We start from the raw sequence: 23,205 nt of genomic DNA, 5'->3' as shown, positions 1-23,205 counted from the left end.
TTCCTCTGCAAGAACACCCTAACATTCTTCATCCTTTCCCTGGCAGGGTCTCCCTTCGCCCGAGCCAGCATTAAAAGTGCCAAGCTGGAGAACTCGACTTTTTTTCACAAAAAGGAGAGGAGGATGCGTTTCTACATCCGCCGCATGGTCAAAACTCAGGCCTTCTACTGGACTGTGCTCAGTCTGGTAGCCCTCAACACGCTGTGTGTCGCTATCGTTCACTACAACCAGCCCGAGTGGCTCTCCGACTTCCTCTGTGAGTACTGCCTGGCCCCGCCTCCACCAGCTCCCTGATCCCTTCTTCACACCCTTTTTCCTGGTCTCTTTCTCTGATAGTGTGTGTTCCTTCTTTGGTCCTCATTGACTTTGCCCTTTCATCTGGCCCTGTCTACAACTCGAATTGGGGCTGATGTTGCTGCTGCCACAAAGACACAACCCAGTTTCTTTGGGCCTGATCTGGAAGCTGGAATTTAGGCCACCAGAGACTCCCATGATAACTTTCTAAGAAAGGCACATAGGGGTGCATTGGAATAGAGACAGAGAGGGTTAGAGACTGCAAGACAGCCAGATAGAGACAGAAGCATACATGTGATTTCTAGGTGCATCTCTGGGAATCAAATAATTTATGATTGAGAGATGGGGGCACATTAGAGACAAAAAAGTGACCTGTATGTTGTACCCATTTTCTCTCCTCATTTCTGACTCTCTGCTTCTTCCCTCTTCTTTCAAACCTTCTGCTTCTTTCCCCTTTCCTCTCCTATCCTTTTTGACTTCCTTATGTCTGGGATTCATTCCTAGAAGATACCCTGTAACAAGGTGTGAAAACATCTTGCTCCCTCAGTGGGTACCAGGATTTCCAAGGCTTTGCCCTTCTGGGCGTATTCCCAAATTTCAGGAATTAATATGAGGTATTATCAACATTGATGGCCAGGTCAGGGAAAAAGAAGTAGTGAAAGGTGGGGAGACCTCTGAGCAGGATTTAAAAAGTAAAGAGCTCTGAGGAATCAAAAAGAATAGTGGCTAGGCAGTGAGGAAGGCAAGTGGATACTTGGCTCTGGCTTGTGGGCCCCAAGTGAGGACTTCCCAAAACCTTTTTGCCTGCTGGCTGCCCTCCTCCTGCATCTACTGGCTTGTCTGACTTAGGTCTGTAGATTCTCTGCCCTTCTGACCTGGTTCAGAATTAACCCAGACAACTGTTGGAGAAGTCAAGTCTTCAGCCTAGAGAGGCCTGGGATCCTGGTCCAGGTCATTGTCTCCTTGTAACCCTCATTGTTCCCAGTCATGTTAGATGACCCCCCCCACCCCAGGACACTCCCCAGGGGCCAGTTCTCCTTCTGAGAGCCCTGACCTAGTTCCAACCTTAGTAATTGCATTTAATCCCCCTGGAGTCGCTTATAAATGAGAACTATTTACTTTTTGTCTTAACTTCCTCTGATAGCCTATTTTTAATCTCCCTTATTCTCCCCACTAATCACCTTGCTCTGTCTGTCCTGGTTCAGGAACAGGGGCTTGGGACTTCCTGCCTGGGGCCTCTGTGTCTGTGAACGTCCCTTAACTATCAATTTCCAGTTGAGAAAACTAACACAGAGAGGTTAAGCAACTTGCCCAGAGTCACACAGCTAGTTAGTGATGTAGTCAGGATTTGAACCCAGAGTCCAAGCTGTATCTGTGGTGCATTCCTGTCCTGATCACCAGGTAACCTGGGTTCTCAATGCCTGCCCTGCCCCTAACTCTCCATGTGACTTTAGACAAGTTATTACCATTGTCCATCAATCAAACACATCTTCAATTATAAGGCACTCTTTTAATTTTAATTTATGTGCCACTAAGAAATAAAACAATGCTGCCATCTAAACTAGGACATGCCAACTTTAAGATACACCCCAATTTTGGAGATGTCAAAATGTGAACAAAAATATGTGTCTTGGAATCAATGAAGTGTAATCATTTCTCTGGGCCTCAAATTCCTCTTCTGTACTTAGTGAAAATTGGATTTGATGACCCTGAAAGTTCTTCCAGACCCACCAGTGCTACAGACAAGTAATTCTTTCAGGTCTTGTGCATCATCAGCCATCATATATCCATGGTAACTGGGGAACAAGCATCTTGGAAACTCTTCAAGTCCTCCCAGCATTTCTTCTGGTGGTTTTTGGAATGCACCAGATGTTACGGACAGATTCCCTGGCTAACATTTTTGTCCTGGGGGCCCTGGAGACCCTACAGTTTCTCTCAGACACTAGGAGCCCCCTGGAGTCCTAAAACCGAGGGAAAGCTTCCATCAGGAATAAGTGGGAAAGACCTTAACAGTCAGTTCACACCATCTCTTAAAAAAGAATGATAGGGAATTCCCTGGTGGTCCACTGTTAGAACTTGCGCTTTCACTGCCATGAGCTCGAGTTCAATCCCTGATTGGGGAACAAAGATCCCACAAGCTGCATAGTGCAGCCAAAAAATAAAATAAAATAAAATCACAAAGAACTAGAAAAAATTCTTACACCATTAAAAAAATAATAATGCTATAACAAATACCCTTGACCTTCAGAGTTAGCTATGTGATCAAAATGGAATTCTTGGAAGTTTGGGTCCTCTGTCTTCCCCTTCTGTATGCTTTCTTCCCCTCAGAATTCCTCCTTACCTCTCCTTCCCCTCCAATAGGTGACTACTCTTGCCTTTCCTGACTCCTCATCTTCCTACCCCACCAAGATAGCCGTCTCAGAAAAGGAACTGCTATTAAACATTTCTTTGCTGGAGCAAACGAGTACCCATGCGTTATCTCTCCCCAAGGCATTTGCACCATTACGCTTTCCCACCAAAAAATAAAAGGCTTTATCTTGCATCAAGAGAGGATTTCCAGGGGACATAAATGAATTTTCCAAGTGGGGAGAAAAGCCATGCCTTAGATTGGTTGCCTGTGGTGCTCCAACTAAGCCCCTAACACAAGGATTACAAATAGGACACTGTTATGGTTTCTATTTCTATTAATCCTTTGGAGCTCAGGCATACAAATGTGGTTTAGTTACAATTCTTAGAGTATAACATGCTGGCATTATGGGACGCCTTTATTTTGTTAGTTTTCCAATTAGTTAGTTAGTCAGTTGTTAGCCAGTTAGTTAATTCATTCATTTGTTCATTCATTTGTTCATTTTAAATATATAGTAAAATGTATAAAATAAATAGCAAGGACCTACTGTATAGTCCAGGGAACTGTATTCAATATCTTGTAATAACCTATAATGGAAAAGAATCTGAAAAAGAATATATATGTGTATAACTGAATCACTTTGCTGTATACCTGAAACATTGCAAATCAACTATACATCAATTTTGAATCTTTTAATTAATTAATAAAAGAAACAGTAAGCACCCAGGAACCCACCAGCCAGGGTTGCAGTTAACAGGAGGAATGTGAGAGCCACCTGGAACCTCCCCCACAAATCTAACCTCTTCTCTGTTTCCCCCCCCTGCCCTCGCTTCTAGACTATGCAGAATTCATTTTCTTAGGACTCTTTATGTCCGAAATGTTTATAAAAATGTACGGGCTTGGGACGCGGCCTTACTTCCACTCTTCCTTCAACTGTTTTGATTGTGGGGTAAGTGCTCTGGTTTCTAAGGAGTTCAGTTCTCCAGCCCTTGCTTAGAATGGCTGATAACTGGGGACATCCAAAAGAAAGTAGTAGGATCATGCCTGGGTATGAGAGACTCTGCTGAATCCAAAAGGACTGAAAGGACAATCCCCAATTTTGGCAAGGATATAGAGCTCCTAGAACCCTCCTCAGTCATTGCCGGTGGGAGGAGAAATTTGTGGACCCTTTTTGGAGAGTAGGATTGACCTGGCAATTCCACTGCTAGGGATTCACCGTAGAGAAACTCACACAGATGCCCAGGAGACACACAAGAATGTCCTGAGCAGCCTCCCTGGTCCCAAACCAAATGACCCAACTATCCCTTTGCAGTAGCATGGGTAAATAAGTTGTGTCCTAGCCATATAATGGAATTCTCCACACCAACAAGAGGCAGCCAACAACAGACACACCCATGAGCCACGTAATATTGCACAAAAGGAGGCAGACACCTAACAAAACTAGTCCATACAGCGTGATTCTGCTCATGAAAGTTCAGATGGACAAAACTAAGCTATGTGGATTACGGAGGATCCTTGAATACTTTAAAAAGGCAAAGACCTCTAAAACATTATGATAAGTGAAAGAAGTCAGACATAAAAGATCACATGTTACATAATTCCATTTATATGAAATATCCAGAACAAGCAAATCTCCAGAGACGGAAAGTAGATTAGTGGCTGCCAGGGACTGGGAAGAGGGGGTGAGGAGTGACTGCTAATGGGTCTGGGGTCTCCTTTGGGGGTGATGGAAATATTTCAGAACTAGTGAGGGGTGATGGTTATACAACACTGTGAATGTACTAAATGCCACTGAATTGTGCACTATTTTAAGTTAATCATTTTGATTAATTTTATGTTATGTGAGTTTCACCCTAATTTTTTTAAATGCAAGGAAATGGTTATTATAAAATTCAGGGTGGTGGCTATGTCTAGGGGTCCCTGGAGGCTTTCAGAGTGCTGACATGTCATATTTCTCGACATAGGTGGTGCCTCCATGGGCACTCACTTTGTAATTACGTGTTTCATGAATTCTTTGTGCTCATCAGCTCTTAATCAGTTAAAAAAGAGGAGAAATGAGAGGGGTCTGAGACCCTCACCCTGATTCCATTTGAGGGTGGGAGTTGGATTGAGTTCCTGCAAGGTTCAGACTCGGGGCACGTTTGCAAGGAGCCTGGACACAAGACCGGGTCCTCTGTTCTAGGTCATCATCGGGAGCATCTTTGAGGTCATCTGGGCCGTCATAAAACCTGGCACATCCTTTGGAATCAGCGTGTTACGAGCCCTCAGGTTATTGCGTATTTTCAAAGTCACAAAGTAAGTCTTTGGGGGTCCCTGGCATCTTGACGGGAATGGGGAGCGGGCCAGGCTGGGGCCACCTCCAGCATGTTGGGAAGGTGGGCTCAGCTACTGCCACCCTGGCCCAGCCTGACCCCCACGCCCCCACCTCTGGCCTCTGCTGGCAGGTACTGGGCATCTCTCAGGAACCTGGTCGTCTCTCTTCTCAACTCCATGAAATCCATCATCAGCCTGTTGTTTCTCCTTTTCCTGTTCATCGTCGTCTTTGCCCTTCTGGGAATGCAGCTCTTCGGCGGCCAGTAAGTGCTCAGCAGACTCTCTGACTTCTGCTTCCCTGGGGTCCAGCCCACGGCCTCCCATCCCCCAGGCACCTTGCTTAGTGCATCCAGAGACCGAGGCCCACCTGCATCACACAGTCTGCCCTCCTTATGACCTGGATGCCCAGTGCACTCACTCAGATGGGCAGGGCCATGGGTCCCACTCAGGATGTCCTTCTAGGGGCAGAGATGCTGGAGATATTGCCCTAGAAACAAGATACTGAGCCAAGCCCTCAGCACACCTGGGGTGGGGCCAACATGAAATGTCTGTGTCCTCTCTGCAGGTTTAATTTCGATGAAGGGACTCCTCCTACCAACTTCGACACTTTTCCAGCAGCAATAATGACGGTATTTCAGGTACAACCTTCACCCGGCCCCATGAATGCAAGGCCTTACAGGGAAGCACCAGGGTTCGTCAGGAGGCGGTGGGGGGTGGGGGGGTGGAGAACATGGACAGGAGCCTTTATTGTGGTTTCCACAGGAAGAAATGGGCAAGGCAGGTTTAAGCAGGCTTATGATTGGCCAGTTCAAATAATTTCAGCAGGCCCTGGAGCTGTTGAGTTGTCTGGTACATGACCCTGCCTGATTCAGGCAGGAGAAGATTGGCCCTGAGTGTAAGAGCCCAATAGTGAAGATGGTTGGGAGTGTGGGCTCTGGATTGGTTGACTTGCATTTGAAAAGCATGTTCACAGGCAAGTTGTTTACTATCTCCAGGAATTAGCTAGTCCTGACTCCCTCCAGAATCAGCAAAGCCCTCCATGTGTCAAAGCATCAAAATATAGAAAATAGTAAACGTGGATAATACACCATCCTTTCCCAGATTGGAAGACACCCTAATCTCATATTCCAAGACAAACAGATTGACCTTGGGTGCTCTCTCCAAACCAACTTCTGCACCCATGCCCTGGAGTTTGGAACTGGCCTAGCTGGGACCTCCAGAGCCTTTCCACGTGGGTTCTGTCACTTTAGAGAACAGAGAGTTTATGGAAAATGTGACTTCACTCCTCTCTTCTCCTGGGAGAGGGGTAATTTCTAAATAAGACCCCCAAACAGGGAGTTGGAAAGGAAAACCATGAAGTTCTGAACCCTCACATAAATGATTATTAATAATAGTAATCACCGCCTATATATCTTCAGCACAACAGTTCTGGCCCAAGAGGGATTCTGTCCCCCAAGGACACCTAGAAGTACCTGGAAACATTTTGGGTTATTACAACTGGGGGTGTGATAGTGTTACTGGCATCTAAAGGGTAGAGGCCAGGGATATTACTCAACACCCTATGGTACACAGGACAGGAGGAAGTCCCCAAATGTCAGCAGTGCCAAGGCTAAGAAACTCTACATTAATGGATTAACATTTTTGGAGTTCTTTCACATTTACTTTATCCTCGTGGAAATCATGCAAAGGAGGGAAGTTGGATATTTTTTAACAACTGTGTGGATGCTGCATACAAATCCCTTTAGCCCTTCCCATACACATCAGCACAACTTCTATCTGCCAGTACCTGTGTCCCTTTACCTGAGGCTTCCTCTGGTCCCCTGTACCACCACCATCTCCACCCCCAGACATAGCAGTCCAGAAGTACCAGTGAATAGATGGCAAGAGAAACCTATTTCTCACAGTTCTGGAGGCTGGAGGTCCATGATCAGGATGTATGCAGGGCTGGTTCCTGGTGAGGACTCTCTTCCTGGCTTACAGATAGCCACCTTCTCATTTCTCTCTCCCACAGTAGGGGGAGAGAGAGAGAGACCAAGTTCTCTGGTGTCTTTTCTTATAAAGGCACTGGTCCCATCATGAGGGCCTCTCTGTCATGTCTTCATCTAATCCTAATTCCCTCCCATTTCCAAATACCGTCACACAAGGGTTTAGAGCTTCAACACATGACCTTAGGGAGCACAACTCAGCCTATAGCAAAATCCGCTTATCACATCAGGGAAGATGGAGTTACAGAAAGATTTGTGACTCCTCCAGAGTCACTTTTTCCTAGAAGCTGGGCTGAAAGCCCCTCAGTGCAGGGACGGCCCTTTCCTCTCGCAGACAAGCCCCTCCCCACCAAGAAACAAGGGCCAAGGAGGGGCCCACACGGCAGGTTCCGGCTCCACAGCTGCATCTCCGAGGGGCCCAAGGTTGAGAGGGGGGTTGGCTGTGTGTTTCTCCCTCCCCTTTCAGATCCTGACAGGTGAAGACTGGAATGAGGTCATGTATGACGGCATCAAGTCTCAGGGGGGCGTGCAGGGAGGCATGGTGTTCTCCATCTACTTCATCGTGCTGACACTCTTCGGGAACTGTATCCTCTGTTGGGGGAGATAGGGACACGCCTGGGCTTGGGGAGAGGAGATTGGGGGGCACAAGGGAAAGATTCAGAAGTCCCAGATATCAGGGTCCAAGTGGCAATGCTTTCCCTGACTCCGGCGTTTGCAGACACCCTCCTGAACGTGTTCTTGGCCATCGCGGTGGATAATTTGGCCAATGCCCAGGAGCTCACCAAGGTGGAGTTGGTGGGAGAATGTTGCTGTGGCAAAGTTACCACCTGCTCATGGCAGATCAGGACCTTACCGGGCAGGGGTGGGGGGCGGGGATAGGGGCTGGGGTCAAAGCTTTTGCCCTGGATGCCCTGTGCCAGGGAGAAGGCGCCTCCTCCCCTACCTACCCCCAAAATAAACTGTCCATAATCAAGTGGATTCTACAGCAAAAGAGGGGGGATTGGGTGGGGGGGTAAGGCAGCAGGGTGCTGCAGGAAACAGATGGCTAACTCCACCAGAATGCCATTTATAGGGAGTGGGCAGTGTCAAGGGACTTCCAAGGAATGCGGCAGCCTCTAGGCTAGCAGGCACTGTCACCACCCTAAACCGGGAAGGAGGGGACAGATGGAAAATAACCCGGACAATGTCCTGAGGCTCAGTGTGTGTCCCGGTGAGCTTGAGAGCTGGCCGGACTTCACCACTGAGTGGTAGCAGTAAAGAATTACATGATGCTCATGGTTCCAGGCACTGATGTTATCTCCCTTTTGCAGAAGGGGGAATTGAGGCTCAGAAAGGCAAAGTCACTGGCCCCAGATGGGATGATAATAGCTACTATTTATAGCATCAGGCTGTCCATGTCAGGCACTCAGCACAGTTCCTGGCACACGGTAACTGCTCAATTAAGGAAGTCTTCTAAGTCACTTGGCATGCTCAGGCATCTGGACCTAGAGCTCTCATTTTATAGAGCTGGTAAAGGGAAGGCTGAGATTCGAACCCACACTTGGCAAGTTCCAGAACCTGAATTTTCTACCACACACCCTGCCAGCTTTCATTTGAGCACCAGCTGGAGAAAAAAAAGAAAAAAAAAAAAAACCAAAGAAAATGTGATTTCCCCTCTTGTATGCCAGACACCAGCAAGCATAACAGATAGGGAGTTACTGTTATACTCATTTCACAGATGGGAAAAACTGAGGCCTGGAGAGGTTGTGGCCTCACTACGTAGCTAGGAACTGAAAGAGCAGAGGTGTGACCCCTCAAAGAGCAAAAAAGAGAGAAGAGCACAGGAAATAAGATCAGCAGGGAATTGGTGTTTGGGTGGTGAGAACCATCCACGTGAGGAGAAGCTTAGTTTTCATTTGCCATCAGTGATATTCGATTATCTGGACAAAACCTGGTGCTAGATGCCCCTTAGAGCAGTCTTGGACTCCCTAGCACTCAGACCCACCTCAGCTACACACAGAGGAGGCAATATTGTTTTCAGTAACACAGCTAACACCCCTAGGATAGCCCACAAGCAGGGCTGCTGGGAACAGTTATACAGGTTGTGCACTGCACAAAGGAAGCTGGGCACCTTTATGCAATTTGAAGGGAGGATGTCAGGAACGAAGGTAGCTTAGGAGCTAGCGGTGTTCTGGCCTAAGACTTTCGCCAGCAGCCTCATCACATTAAAAGAACATGTGCAGAATCATTCAGCCCAGGAGGGCCAGGCCTGGCACCTGCCTCAGCTTCACAGCCCCATCCCCAGTGCCTCGAGGTGTTCAGGCCATGTTCAGGGAACTGAACCGAACTAAGTAGACTTTGCAAGCTTCCATCTGCCAGCCCTGGCAGGAGGGAGAGAGAGTTTCCCGGGCCCAGCTCTGACCTGGGGAAAACGGAAGTTTCTGCCACCCCAACGGCCACAGTCCGGGCCACCCTGGAACTGGCTGGCTTCACTGCTCCAGGGCCCTGTTCCAGCTGTGAGATCATCCAAGTTCCAAGACGTCATCCTCAAGGGCTGTCATGGGGGAAGGGATACATAAAGAGGGTGGAAGAAGGGAAAGGAGAAAGCTCATCTCCTGTGAAGTGTCTTCCAGACCCTCATTCTTTCCTTCATTTATTCCACAAGCATTTCTTGGGCATTTAATATGTGGCAGGGATCCCACTAAGCCCCTGATGTGGTGGGGTTTTTTTTTTTTATTTTTTATTGAAGTATCGTTGGTTTATAATGTTGTATTAGTTTCTGGTGTATAGCAAAGTGATTCAGTTATATATCCCTGTGCTATACAGTAGGGCCTTGTTGTTTATATGATTGATATATATACTAATGATAGGCTTTTATCTCATTTAACCCTCACAGAAAAGCTAGGAGGAAAATTCTCTGAGCCCCATTTTACAGATTTTGTCACTCATTGAAAAGCATTTGGGAATTCCCTGGTGGTCCAGTGGTTAGGATTCTGTGCTTTCACTGCCAAGGGCGTAGGTTCAATCCCTGGTCAGGGAACTAAGATCCCACGATCCCACAAATTGGTGCAGCCAAAATTAATTAATTAAAATTAAAAAAGAAAAACCTTTATTGAGCACCTACTGTGAACAGGGCCTGGTCTAGGAGCCAGGGACATGGCAGGGAACAAAACAGGCAAATCCCTGCCGGCATTGATATTCTAGTGGGAGAGATAGACAAGAAAGAAATTTGTCAGAGGGTGGTGAGTGCTAAGGAGAAAAATGAAGTGGAGAAAGTCGAGGAGAGTTGAAATTTTAGATGAAGATTGTGAGGCACAGAGAAGTTAAGAGACTCATCCAAGGTAAGCAGAAAGTGGAGGAGCTGGGATTTGAATCTAAACGGGTCCAGAACTTGTGCTTTTAACCACATGCAATGTTGCTTAAACTTGAGTGTGTTTCAGACTCACCTGGGGGCTAGCTGAAAGTGCAGATTCCAGGGCCCAGCCCAGGTTCTTCAGGGGCCCTGGGAATCTGCATTTGCAGGTGGTCTAGGGGCTCAGCTCCAAGAAATGCTGGGTGTGATGCCAGGAGGAGGGGAGGCTGTGGGAGAGCAGGGTGGCCAGCCAGGTCCCACCCCTGTGTTGTCACTGACAGAGAGTGTCCTGATCTGACCATTTCCGAGGTGGTAAGATTGCTTCTTGCCCCAGAGATCCCAGCGCAGTGGGAGAGGTGCCCTACCACCGCATGACCTTTCTTATTGGCGGGTTCGTCTCTGGCCATTTCTTTCTCGTTGCTTTTTCTTTGCTTTTTCTTTGTTGGCTTTTCTGTTTTACGAATGAGGCCCTGCATGAAGGCTGAAGAAGGATTTAAAGCCCCAAAACGTCTTTTTCTGTATGTATTTTTAAAACATCTTCCCCTATCCTCCTCCTCTCTGAACCTAACCGGCTGAGAATATAAAGTTCCTCTCCTGACTCCCCTTCTGGAGGCTGTTGGCAGTGCATGGGGTGGGCCGTGGGATGCCAGATTTTTCTGCACGTGGGGGCTTGTCCATGTTGTTTTTAAAGTCTTGGTTCAGAGAGCTTAAATGGCCCAGGAAGTAGAGTGAGAGGAAAATCTTTGCATTAATTTCCAGCTCATTGAAACCAGGTACAGAAAAATCTCCATTGTGGGAAGGAAAGGGAGTCTTTTTCCTTTTCTTCGGATTGTGTGCTGAAATAAGGTTAATAATGAGCTAGATATTGAGCCTGTACATAAAGGAGATAGCAGTACATTTAACCGATAGGCATCCTTTCCAATCAGCGGGCCTCGGCTCTGATTGGGTGACACCCAGGCCACACCTGTTTGTAAATATCTCAAATGTGGCCCCTAGCTAACAATCGGGTAAGAGGTGAGGCCCCAAGGCCCAGTTCATGTTTTGTGAACAGGGATCCCATGTGCCTTTTAGGATGAACAAGAAGAAGAAGAGGCAGCCAACCAGAAACTCGCCCTCCAGAAAGCCAAGGAGGTGGCAGAAGTGAGTCCCCTGTCTGCAGCCAACATGTCCATAGCTGTGTAAGTGCCCCCAACTCCGGGATGCTCTCTAGGCTCCTCGGCCTCTACAACCTCCCAGTCAAGGATATGGGGGCAGGGAGCAGTCCCTGACTGTGCTGAGCTTTAGGACGAGGTACTTCTGCCCTCCCACCCACGTTTCACTCAAGAAATAGTTAATAAGCACGTACTGTGTGCCAGACGCTGTTCTAGGTGCTGGGAATACAGCGTTAACAAGAGGTTGAGGCATATAGGGAGGGATAGGGGTGGTGAGAGTTATGATTTTAAGCAAAGTTGTCAGGGAAGGTCTCACTGAGAAGGTGACAAAGCCTGAAGAAGGTGAGGGAGGAGCATCTGAGGAAGTGGGAACAGCATGGACAAAGGCCCTGAGGCAGGAACATGCCTGGTGTGTTTAGGGAACATGAAGGAGGCCAGTGTGACTGAAATAGAGTGAGTGAGGGGGCAGAATGGGAGATGAGGGCAGAGAGGTGATGAGCAGATCTTGCAGGGCCTTGTGGGCTATGGGGGGGACTTAGAATTTTGCTCTGAGCAAGGTGGGAAACATGGAGGGTTCTTGAGCTGAGGAGGGATAGTGACTCAGGTGCTCACAGGTGCCCTCTGGATGCTATCAGGGAAGAAAGGGCAGGAGCCAGGGGACCAGGTTGGAGAAGACTGTATTGTTCCATGCAAAAGAGATAGTGGGGGCTGGACCAGGGTGCTGACAGAACAGATCATGGATGGACCTGAATTCTAGACAGATCAGGAAGGCAGAGCAGACAGAATATGCTGGTGGATCAGAGGTGATAAGATGGTGAGAGTTAAGGTGTCTTGATTAAAGAAAGTTTTCGTTCACACAGATGTTCTGAATTGCGCCTTTGTTGGGTAGTCCCGGGATTTTGCATACTGTGGGGCTGTGCATCATGAGACAGTGGGGAGGGGACTTTCTTTCCCAGAGTGCAAGGAGGTGGCTGTGAAAGAGGAGCCCAGGAAGGTAAGATCCTGCAGAAAAATCGGAGCAAACTTTTTGGCCAACTCAATACATGCTTAGGCAGGCCAAGCCTGTAGAAGGGGGTGGTCTGTTTAAAACTATCAGTACACACAGAAACCCTGGAAAAATCTGTGTGCTCCAGGCAGGGCTTCAGCCCAGCCAGCGCTCCCAGCAATGACCACACGGGTGTTTTGCACCAGTGGATAGATGGGGCACTGTCCCAAGACTCCCAAGGGCCCATGTCCAGGCTTCCAGCACCTGCTCCAGGTCAGTGTCCATTATGATTGGCTGTCTCAGAGGTTAAAATATTTTGAACATCAGGACAGCCCCCAGGGGCCATGTGCTACAATTTGAAAAGGAATAGAGAGGTCGATGGGCACATACACCTGGGCTGAGACCCCCATTAGACTGAAATGCCCAGCCAGGCTAGGATACCTTACTGGACCAAGACGCCACCTGGGCTAAGACACCAGTAAGGACAAGATGTCCAGCCAGGTTGAGTTTTCCACACAGGTTGAAACACCTAGTTGGGCAGGATTACCCAGCCAGGCCATGATACCCACCTGGGTGGAGATGACCCCTAGGTCAAGATGCCCTTCTGGGCCAAGGTACCCACCTTGATGGAGATGCCCACTTGGGTCAAGATGCCCATCTGGGCCTAGGTACCCACCTGGGTGGAAATGCCCACCTGAGGCAAGACACCCACCAGGGTGGAGATACCCTCTAGGCAGAGATGCCCACCTGGGCTGAGAGTCCTGTTAGCCCGAGAGGTCCATGCAGACCACCACGCCCAGCAGTGCTCTAACCCCTGTGCGATTCCCTTGCAGGAAGGAGCAACAGAAGAACCAGAAGCCCGCCAAGTCCGTGTGGGAGCAGCGGACAAGCGAGATGCGGAAGCAGAACCTGCTGGCCAGCCGGGAGGCGCTGTACAACGAGATGGACCCAGACGAGCGCTGGAAGGCCTCCTACGCCCGGCACCTGCGGCCCGACATGAAGACCCACCTGGACCGGCCGCTGGTGGTCGATCCCCAGGAGAACCGCAACAACAACACGAACAAGAGCCGGGCTGCCGAGCCCACGGTGGACCAGCGCCTCGGGCAGCAGCGAGCCGAGGATTTCCTCAGAAAACAGGCCCGCTACCATGACCGGGCCCGGGACCCCAGCGGCTCCGTGGGCCTGGACACCCGGAGGCCCTGGGCGGGCAGCCAGGAGGCTGAGCTGAGCCGGGAGGGACCTTACGGCCGTGAGTCGGACCACCACGGCCGAGAGGGCGGCCTGGAGCAGCCGGGGTTCTGGGAGAGCGAGGCAGAGCGGGGCAAAGTGGGCGACCCGCACCGGAGGCACGCGCACCGGCAGGGGGGCAGCCGGGAGAGCCGCAGCGGGTCCCCGCGCACAGGGGCCGACGGGGAGCCCCGCAGGCACCGGGCGCACCGCAGGCCAGGTGACGAGGGCCCAGAGGACAAGGCCGATCGGAGGTCCCGGCACCGCGAGGGCAGCCGGCCGGCCCGGGGCGGCGAGGGCGAGGGCCCAGACGGCGGCGAGCGGAGGAGGCGGCACCGGCACGGCCCTCCGCCCGCCTATGACGGGGACGCACGCAGGGAGGACAAGGAACGCAGGCACCGGAGGAGGAAGTAAGTGGAGGCGACGACAATAGTAGTAATAATAAGATGAGGCAAAGTGGCACCTGCTGGATACTTAGGTGCTCTCCTGAGCCACTCATTTCGTCTTCTTGACAGCCCCCTGAGATAGACGGCAATGTCATGGCCCCATTTCACAGATAGGGAAATTGAGAGTTGGAGCTGACTTGCCCAAGGTCACACATCTAATAAGTGGCCTTGAACCCACATCATCTGACACCAGAAGCTGCAAGCTACCACGCCTTTGTACGTCTCAGGGAAACTCTACAAGAGCTTTACCCCAGAATTATTTGGCTCTTGCATGTGCTTGCTGTGTGGCCTTGGGCAAGAGACTTCATGTCTCTGGGCCTCAGTGTTCTCAATCTGTAAAATGGAGATAGTGGGATCTAATTGGGTCGTTGCTGGAATTAAATGATGTGATGTAGGCAAAGGGCCTGAAAGAGCAGCTGACACAGAGTAAGTGCTTGGGAAATTGAGACCCTTTTTTAGATGTTGAGTCAATCATTTTTTCACCTGATGCTATTCCTGGGGGGCGGGGAGGGGTTGAAAAGCCACTCCGGACCCTCAGGATTGAAGCAAGAGCAGAGTTCAAGGCTTTTGGAGGCGTCTTCCAGGCCAGCACCTCACCCAGTCAGAAACGACACCCTATTTTTCATAGCAATATTTTGTAACACTCCTTAGAAGATCCTACAGTGGTTGTACACTTAGGAGCCCAACAACTTACATGTTGAAACAGACATTGTTCCTTTATTAAATAACATCCTCTAGTCTTCTTTTTTAAAAGTTTTTATTGGAGTATAGATGATCTCTTAGTCTTCCTTTGTATCACCTGCCATTAGGGCATCATCTTGATTTTTTTCTTTCTTTTTTTAAAAAAACCCTCTCATAAGTTTTTTGTGTTTTCTTTTTTCGACGTTAGGTATTCTTCTTTCTTTCAGTGTTATTGAGGTATAATTGACGGGAGCATGGTATAAGTGTAAGGTGTACAGCATAAGGATTTCATTTACATACATCAGCACCATATTGATTTTTAATGATGGGTTTAAATGCTTCTGTTATACGCTATATGCACTAAGCTAGCGCTTCTCAAAATTGAATGTGTGCGTGAATCCCCAGGGATCTTGTGAAAATACGGATTCTAATTCAGTTGGTCTCAGGTGCAGCCTGAGAGTCAGCATTTCTAAGGAACCAATGCTGGTCCGGAGACCACACGTTGAGTAATGAGACTCTAGAGATCAGAGTGAAGCAATTCTGATGCAGGCACCTATACACAAAATCACTATGAATGCGACAGGTGCAAATGCCAGCTGACTCAGGATGCAGGCAACTCAAATAACATGAGGGAGTTACTGTCAGTGTTGATATGTTCGAAAATGGTGAAGTTCTGTATGAAATCAGTCTACTCTTTCTTCAGTTTGTCCAATACTTGCATTCCAGGAAGCGGTGATGCATATTTAAAACATGCAAAAAATACTTCATGCTGTTACATAAAGCAGAGTTAGGTTAAAACTAAAGGCTCAGATCATTACAAGCAGATTTTTCACCTGTGTGAGGTACATTGGAGAGCCATGAAGGAGAAAGGATGATTCTTCCCCAGTGGTGCTACCCTGCACATGGTAAGATATTTATATACCTGCTTCCCATTTCCTAAATGCCCACAATGCCCCCAATTATTATGGCATTAAGTCTCCACATAGCTCCACAACAGCGCCCTGAAAACCATTGTTCCAGAGAAGGAAATAGTGTTCTAGGCTAAGAACAACATGTGCAAAGGCCCTGAGGTAGAACAGAAGGAGGACAGTTTGCCATTTGGAGGGTGAGGAGAGAGTAGCAGATAAAAAAATTGAAGGGAGTGTAATAGATCAGCAGAGCCTCAAGTCCTCCCAGGGAAATGGGAGACCACTGAAGGGATTGTACGTGGAATAAAGTATTTAGCACAGGACTCCATAAATAAGAACCAATGGATCACTGGTGCTATTGTTACTGATACTACTAATATTACTGGTGTTCTCATCCTTAGAGTATATCTACTCCTATCATTGAAGGAGGCAGAATGACAGGGACAGGAAGGCAGCATGCCCTGGTGGTGAAGGGGAAGGACTCTGGAGTCAGAGGTCACACTGCTGACGCATCACTTCCCAGCTGCGGGACTTGCAGCATGTCACCACCCCTCTCTGGGCCTCCGTTTCCTCATCTGTAAAGTGGGAATAAGGGCAGTACCTACCTCCTAGGGTAGGCATAAAGGTCAAATGAGTTAATATATGTAAAATGCTTTAAATTGGTGCCTGGCTTATAATAAGTGCGCAGTAAATGTTAGCTATTATTAGTTTGAATATTATTATTATTAAGCACTCAGTAAACAACCGTTTTTAGTAGTAGCAGTAATAATAAGCATTCAATAAGTTTTAGCTATTACTATTATTACTATCTTTATTATTAAGACACTTTCATCATAGACTAAAAGAAAACAACTTTAGATCCATACCCTTAAACTGTCCACTCAAACTCTTTCTTTTTACAGATGAGAAAACTGAGACCCAGAGAGGGTAAGGGGTTTCCCTAAGGGCAGCCAGCCAATAGTAGTGTGACAAGAACCCAGCTTTCCTGAATCCCACAGGTGGTCCTTGCTCCCCCTCTTCTCTAGAGGAAGAGAGTACCTCCCCATTTCCACCCAAATCTGAGCCAGGAGGCCCTGTTCACTCCTTTATAAATAGATGTGTCAAACACCCTGGCCAAGAGAGGTGTTATTCATTTGGCCAATGAAAAACTTCTAATGCTCATTGGAAATAAAACTTCATGAAGATTCAGGCGCTGTTAGAGAAAAAAAAATCCAATACAAGCCATTCATCTACTTTAAAAAACAAAACACATCTGCTTTAAAAAAACAAAAACAAGGGACTTCCTTGGTGGTCCTGTGGTTAAGAGTCCATGCTTCCACTGCAGGGGGCACGGGTTTGATCCCTAGTTGGGGAACTAAGATCCTGCTTGCTGTGAGGCCAACAAAAAACAAAAAACAAAAACAAAAAATAAGAATGGCAAAGATAAAATTTTATTCAAGAACATAACATATTAAAAAGAGATTTCATTTCAACATTATGATGAAGCTAGTGGCCCTAGTAGGTCTGTCTCATGCACTTCTCCTCATCATTCCTTAGGCCTCTCCCTAGACACACTCTGTGTTTTTGATTCTCCAGAATATTGATAATAAGTATAATTGTTTACTTTCTGTTCCCCCCACACCCACATTTCTTTTTTGGGAGGGTTTTATTTTCAGGTTTATTGAGCTATACTTTAAATATATTAAAATCCACTCTTTTTAGTGTAGAGTTCTACAAATTTTAAACTACTCTTACAGTCATGTAACTACCTTTACCACCACAATCAATGCAAACAGCAGTTTCGTCACAGCAAAATATTGCCTTGTGCATATTTGCAATCATCTTCTTGCCTTAGCCCCAGCCCTAGGCAAATATGTTATGCAAATGGGATCACACAGTCTGTAGAATTTTGAGTCTTGTTTCTTTCACTTAGCATAATGTATTTGAGATTCATCCAAGTTGGAGTATCGGTAGTTCTTTCCTTTTTATTTCTGAGTACTATTCTACTGCATGGATGTACCACAATTTGTCTCTCCAGTTGCCAGTTGAAGGACATTTGGGTTGTGCCTCCGCACTTCTACCTTCATCTCTTCCTCTTGTTTCCTCAGCTTTATTTATTTATTTAATTATTGGCTGAGTTGGGTCTTTGTTGCTGCCTAAGGGGGCTACTCTTCGTTGCAGTGCACGGGCTTCTCATTGCTGTGGCTTCTCTTGTTGTGGAGTACAGGCTGTAGGTGCACGGGCTTCAGTAGTTGTGGCACGTGGGCTCAATAGTTGTGGCTCGTGGGCTCTAGAGCACAGGCTCAGTAGTTGTGGAGCACGGGCTTCATTGCTCTGCAGCATGTGGGACCGTCCCGGATCAGAGCTCGAACCCGTGTCCCCTGCATTGGCAGGCGGATTCTTAACCACTGTGCCACCAGGGAAGTCCCTCCCCAGCTTTAAATGTTACCCTTTCCTGAAGCTTTCACTGGCTCACCCCAGTAAAAAGTGGGTGGAGCACATTCTATTTTATATCATTAAACACTTGCTGGCCCCTGATCCCCTATCCTCAGGCAGCTGAGCCCAATGTCACCCCAGGGCTACCAAAGTGAGGATGGAGCTTTCTCTGACTCCCAGTAAAAATCTGTGGTTTGCAGGGCGTCCGCCACCCCCTGGTAGCCAGGTGGTGCCTCCTGCTAGATTTGGCTGAGCAATGGGACCTTTTGCCAAGACCTGCACCACCCTAGAATTAATAGCTCAGCTATTTGCATACTATTTCCACCTGCTCCCATCACCATGACAACCTACTCCCCAAAAGGAGCAATAAGAGAGATACTGGACTTCTGAGCCTCACAGTTTATCCTGCGTGGGATGGGGGGAGGCTTCATTCTTTAACACCCTGATTCTTATAGCACCCCCAGTTTGCCTTAGCCAGTCTCCTCAGTATCTCCATCCTATGCACCCCAAATCATCCACTGCCCCATTTTCTTCACTGAGTGGTGCTGTACCCTAAGATCTCTCAGGCCAGAGTCCAGCTTAGTCCTTTCCCAGCCAGCAAATGCCTTTGCCTCTCTGCGCTTCATCTTCCTCCTCTGTAAAAGGGTCCTGATCCTAATAGCACCTCAGATAGTGGTTATTGTGGGGACTAAACGAGTTAATATGTACAAGTCCTAAGGACAGTGGGGGCACAAGGAAACAGGGCTATCCTCTGAATTTAGGGACCTGAGCGTGCCCCAGGCAAGCTGTCCATAGCCCTTGGCAGAGGGATGCTGAAGTGATTAGCTGGCAAAGGGATGCGGTGCAAGACAGGCGTTATGCAATCATCTGCCTATTCCAGGCAGATGACGGCAGATCCCCAAGAGGGGAGGGGGAAGGGGCCTGACTTCAAAGTTTTCTGCCCCTTTTGAGTTCTCCTTGGAGACACTTGGAAATAAAAACTTCCTGGAGATTGATATTAGGCCTCTGCAGGCTGAGCTTGTTAAAACTCCACGGCAAACAGAGCCAACAGAAGAAACAAAAGCAAGACAAAACAAAGACCCTCAGAGCCCCTTTCCATCCGAACAAGGGGCTCTTGGTCCATGAGTGAGGCTGTCCCTCTAACAAAACATACGCCGTGGTCTCCACTGCGGTGTTATTTAGGACAGTCTCTCTAGATGGTGACCAAAGGATTCAGATTCTCTCTGAAATGATAACTTTACCGAGCCTGCTTTTTGGTGGCGCTCTACTTAAAACAATATATAAAATGATGAGAAAATATCCCCAGCCAGCTTTCCATCTGATGTACAACTTCTAAAAAGGTACCAGGGGTGGATTAACATTAGGAACCTCTTTGCGGACTGTGGAAGAGGTTGGGGAAATATTGGTTTAGAATTTATTTCGTTTATTCCACACCATCAGAGCTGATGCTCGCTGTCCAGGAAACAGTGTCAGTTTCCCAGGGCTGCTGGCAACCCTTGATGTTCTGCATCCCTCAGCTGACAGAAGGATCACTCCAATCTCTGCCTTTGTCCTCACGTTGTCCTCTATCCTGTGTGTCTGTCTCCGTTTTTCTTCTCTCCTAAGGACACTTGTCATTAGATTTAGGGTTCACCCTAATCCAGGGTGATCTCCTCTCGAGATCCTTAATTACATCTGCAAAGACCCTTTTACCAAAAGATAAGGGGACACACCTTTTGAGGGGCCACCACTCAGCCCACTACAGTCTACCCTCTGAACCGCCTCCCAAAATTCACTTTCATCCGCTGTGCAAAATACATTCGCCACATTCCAACATCCCCAAAAGTCTTAACCCATCGTCAGCTCAAAAATTCCAAATTTCATCATCTAACTCCAGTATGGGTGAGACTCAGTATGATCCATTTGGGAGCAAAATGTCCTTCCATCTGTGGCCCTGAAAACTAGAAAACAAATTATCTGCCTCCAAAACACAATGGTGGGACAAGCACAAAAATAGACATTCCTATTCCAAAAGGGAGACACTGGAAGAAATAAAAGGTCTCTGGTCCCCAGCAAGTTCTAAATCCAACAGGGCAAATTCCGTTAGGTTTCAAGGCCTGGGAGTAATGCCCTAGCCCTCAGCTCATTCAGTCATTTATTCCTCATGGGAGCTCTGCGAGGTTAGCATCCGCCTGTTATAGGTAAGAAACAGGCTGAGTAAATCACCAGTGGTTACATAGCAGATAAGCTCCTGGATCTTCACTTTAGTCTCCATGTTATAGGGAAGGTTCTACTACTATTATCCCCAACTTACAGATGAGGAAACTGAGGCTCAGAGAGGTTGAGCAAGCTACAGAGGATCACACAGCTAGTAAGTGACATTGGTGAGACTCAAACCCACGTCAGTCTGTCTTTTGAAGTGTCAATCTAAGACCTGCTCACGTGACTGAGAAGTGAGGAATTTGCCTGCGCCTGCCCTTCTTCTCCCTGTACAGCCTCAGGGACACAAGCCTGAAAAGAAATTACCTCATCTCTCTTCTGCTTGCTAAAAACACCATGGACTTTTGCAAGTCAAAGTGCAAAAATAAAACAAGAAAGATGGTATTGGTGGCTTAGCCAGTGGAAGGGCCTTCAAGGGAGGCCAACTTTTTTTTTTTATTAATTATCATTATTTTTTAATAAATTTATTTATTTATTTATTTATTTATTGGCTGCATTGGGTCTTTGTTGCTGTGCGCAGGCTTTCTCTAGTGGCGAGAGGGGGCTACTCTTTGTTGCAGTATACTGGCTTCTCATTGCAGTGGCTTCTCTTGTGGAGCATGGGCTCTAGGTGCTCGGGCTTCAGTAGTTGTGGCACACAGGCTCAATAGTTGTGGCTCGTGGGCTCTAGAGCGCATGCTCAGTAGTTGTGGCGCATGGGCTTAGTTGCTCCACGGCATGTGGGATTTTCCCGGACCAGGGATGGAACCCGTGTCCCCTTACATTGGCAGGGGGATTCTTAACCACTGTGCCACCAGGGAAGTCCTTATTATTATTTTTTAATTGAAGTATAGTTGATTTTACAGAGGCCAGCTTATTTTCAATTTTTAAGTCTTAGGGAGATTTAGGGTTCTAGACTGGGCCTCAGGAACCAAGCCTATGCTGTCCAGGGGCTTTGGTTCCTGCAATTGTGCCTAATCTCCAGGGCATTCGACGAACGGATACAATCTGAGGGCTGTCTTTTTGCTAAGTGTGGTCTCTCAACTGAGTGTGTGATGGCGACAGCCTGACAAAACAATTTTCTAGTATGCCTGCCTCACCCTCTCCAGGCCTCAGTTTCCTCATCTGTGTAATGGGAGCGGTAACAATTCGGACCCTCATAAGATTGCTCCAGAAGTTAGTGAGTTGAAATAGAAGAGACGCTGGCTCACACGATTGGTAGTTACAGTGTGTGCCAAGGATTCCCTGCACCCAGCAGCTGTGGGCTGAGCCTCCTGGGAGATCTCAGACCGCTTAGTAAGAGAGCTGCAGTATCAGGTGGGGGTTAGTATGGGTGCTGGAGCCCTGTGGTCTGTGACTGTGTGGCCTTGGGCAAGGCCCTGCCTGTCTCTGGGCCTTGGTTTCCTCATGTGTAAAATGGGAATAACAATACTACCCACTCACCATGGTTATTCTGAGGATTACATAAGCTGACATGTGTCAAGGCTGGCACACAGCAAGTACTCTTTTTTTTTATGATTTATTTTATTATTTATTTATTTATTTATTTTTGGCTGTGTTGGGTCTTCATTGCTGCACATGGGCTTTGTCTGGTTGTGGTGAGTGGGGGCTACTCTTTGTTGCGGTGAACTGGTTTCTCACTGCGGTGGCTTCTCTTGTTGCGGAGCACGGGCTCTAGGCATACAGGCTTCAGTAGCTGTGGCACATGGGCTCAGTAGTTGTGGCGCACGGGCTAAGTTGCTCCGAAGCATGTGGGATCTTCCAGGACCAGGGATCGAACCCATGTCCCCTGCACTGACAGACGGATTCTTAACCACTGCACCACCAGGGAAGCCAAGCAAGTACTCTTAATAAGTGTGAGCTCTTACGAAGAGATGCGGAGGGCATGGGATACACAACTGGGGGATGCCTTTAAGAAGAGCCAGAGGGGGTCGTCTGGGACTGCAAAGCCCTCTGGAGAGAGGAGCCGTTGAGATTACAAAAGACAGATGTCCTGGTGTTTCTGGGAAACAGACTTTGCCAGGACCAGTGCCCAGGAATGGGGAAAGAATGGGGGCTCTTATCTGAGGATAGAGGGTCCAGAAGGGATGTCTGAAGGCAAACAGAACAAACTGGGAGTCGGGTCCATCCAGATGCATGCACAGGCGGGCAGGGCTGGGCCCAGCCGAAAACATACAGTGATCAGGGCCTGTAGCCACCCTCACCAGTGCCACAGCTCCTGGGGGTCTCCAACAAGCTGGGGATGCGTGTGCAGATGGGAGGAGGCAGGGGTTGATGGCAGGTCTAGGCCTGTGGGACTTCTGCTAGGCCTCAGTGTCCTCATGTGAAAAATGGGGACATTTGTTTATCATTTGACAAGAAGTGCCCAGGCATTTGCCATGTGCCAAGCCCTGTTCTGGGCACTGAAATCACAGCTGTGAACAAGAAAGACAAAAATAAACCCCTTGCTTTTCAGAGCTGATGTCCCAGTGAGTACTGAGGTCAAAAAAGCCCAGCAAGGACTTTTAACTTTTTCCTCTCCTCTTCCAAATGCACTGAGTACTCAGACTCTTACTGTCCCTCTACCTGGTGTTAATTATTTGAGTCACTGAGGCAGCAAACTCCTACCCACCTCATCTCTCCCACTCTCCACCTCCTGAAACGCAAGCTTGTCCCCACCTCAGGGCCTTTGCACTGGCTGTTCCCCCTGCCTGGAATGCACACCCGTATCGCTGTGAGAAATCCCCTTGTTCATTTACCAGTTGTGTGGCCTTGGGCAAGAGACTTAACCTCTCTGAGCTTCAGTTTTCTCATCTGTAAAATGATACTAGTAATTACCCTCTTAGGGCTGAGGATGAAGGGGTTATTACAAGTCAAGTGTGTTACTGAAATGTTTGCTGTTATTATTTCTAATTTTTTACTATGTTAATATACATATATTACCTTTCTTTCCCTAACTGGAATA

At 47.9% G+C, this 23,205-nt stretch overlaps 1 protein-coding gene across 3 annotated transcripts in view; it reads left to right on the top strand.

Annotated features, from left to right (window-relative positions):
* CACNA1A (calcium voltage-gated channel subunit alpha1 A) overlaps window positions 1-23,205 on the top strand; it is a 241,325-nt gene that overhangs the window by 147,168 nt on the left and 70,952 nt on the right. For 2 of the 3 annotated variants that reach the window (XM_057708526.1, XM_057708527.1), the window contains exons 11-19: window positions 47-256; window positions 3,478-3,590; window positions 4,824-4,936; window positions 5,086-5,217; window positions 5,520-5,592; window positions 7,406-7,523; window positions 7,658-7,725; window positions 11,342-11,448; window positions 13,240-14,043. In XM_057708526.1, the coding sequence (XP_057564509.1) occupies window positions 47-256; window positions 3,478-3,590; window positions 4,824-4,936; window positions 5,086-5,217; window positions 5,520-5,592; window positions 7,406-7,523; window positions 7,658-7,725; window positions 11,342-11,448; window positions 13,240-14,043 (1,738 nt within the window). Of the gene's footprint in view, window positions 1-46; window positions 257-3,477; window positions 3,591-4,823; window positions 4,937-5,085; window positions 5,218-5,519; window positions 5,593-7,405; window positions 7,524-7,657; window positions 7,735-11,341; window positions 11,449-13,239; window positions 14,044-23,205 lie in introns of all 3 variants that reach the window. The other variant, XM_057708528.1, reaches the window with a different exon arrangement.

Source organism: Hippopotamus amphibius, chromosome 15 (assembly GCF_030028045.1).
Source record: "Hippopotamus amphibius kiboko isolate mHipAmp2 chromosome 15, mHipAmp2.hap2, whole genome shotgun sequence".
NCBI classification, from domain to species: Eukaryota; Metazoa; Chordata; class Mammalia; order Artiodactyla; family Hippopotamidae; genus Hippopotamus; species Hippopotamus amphibius.
Note: the sequence above shows the minus strand (reverse complement) of the source record. Positions and strands in the feature narration are given on the sequence as shown.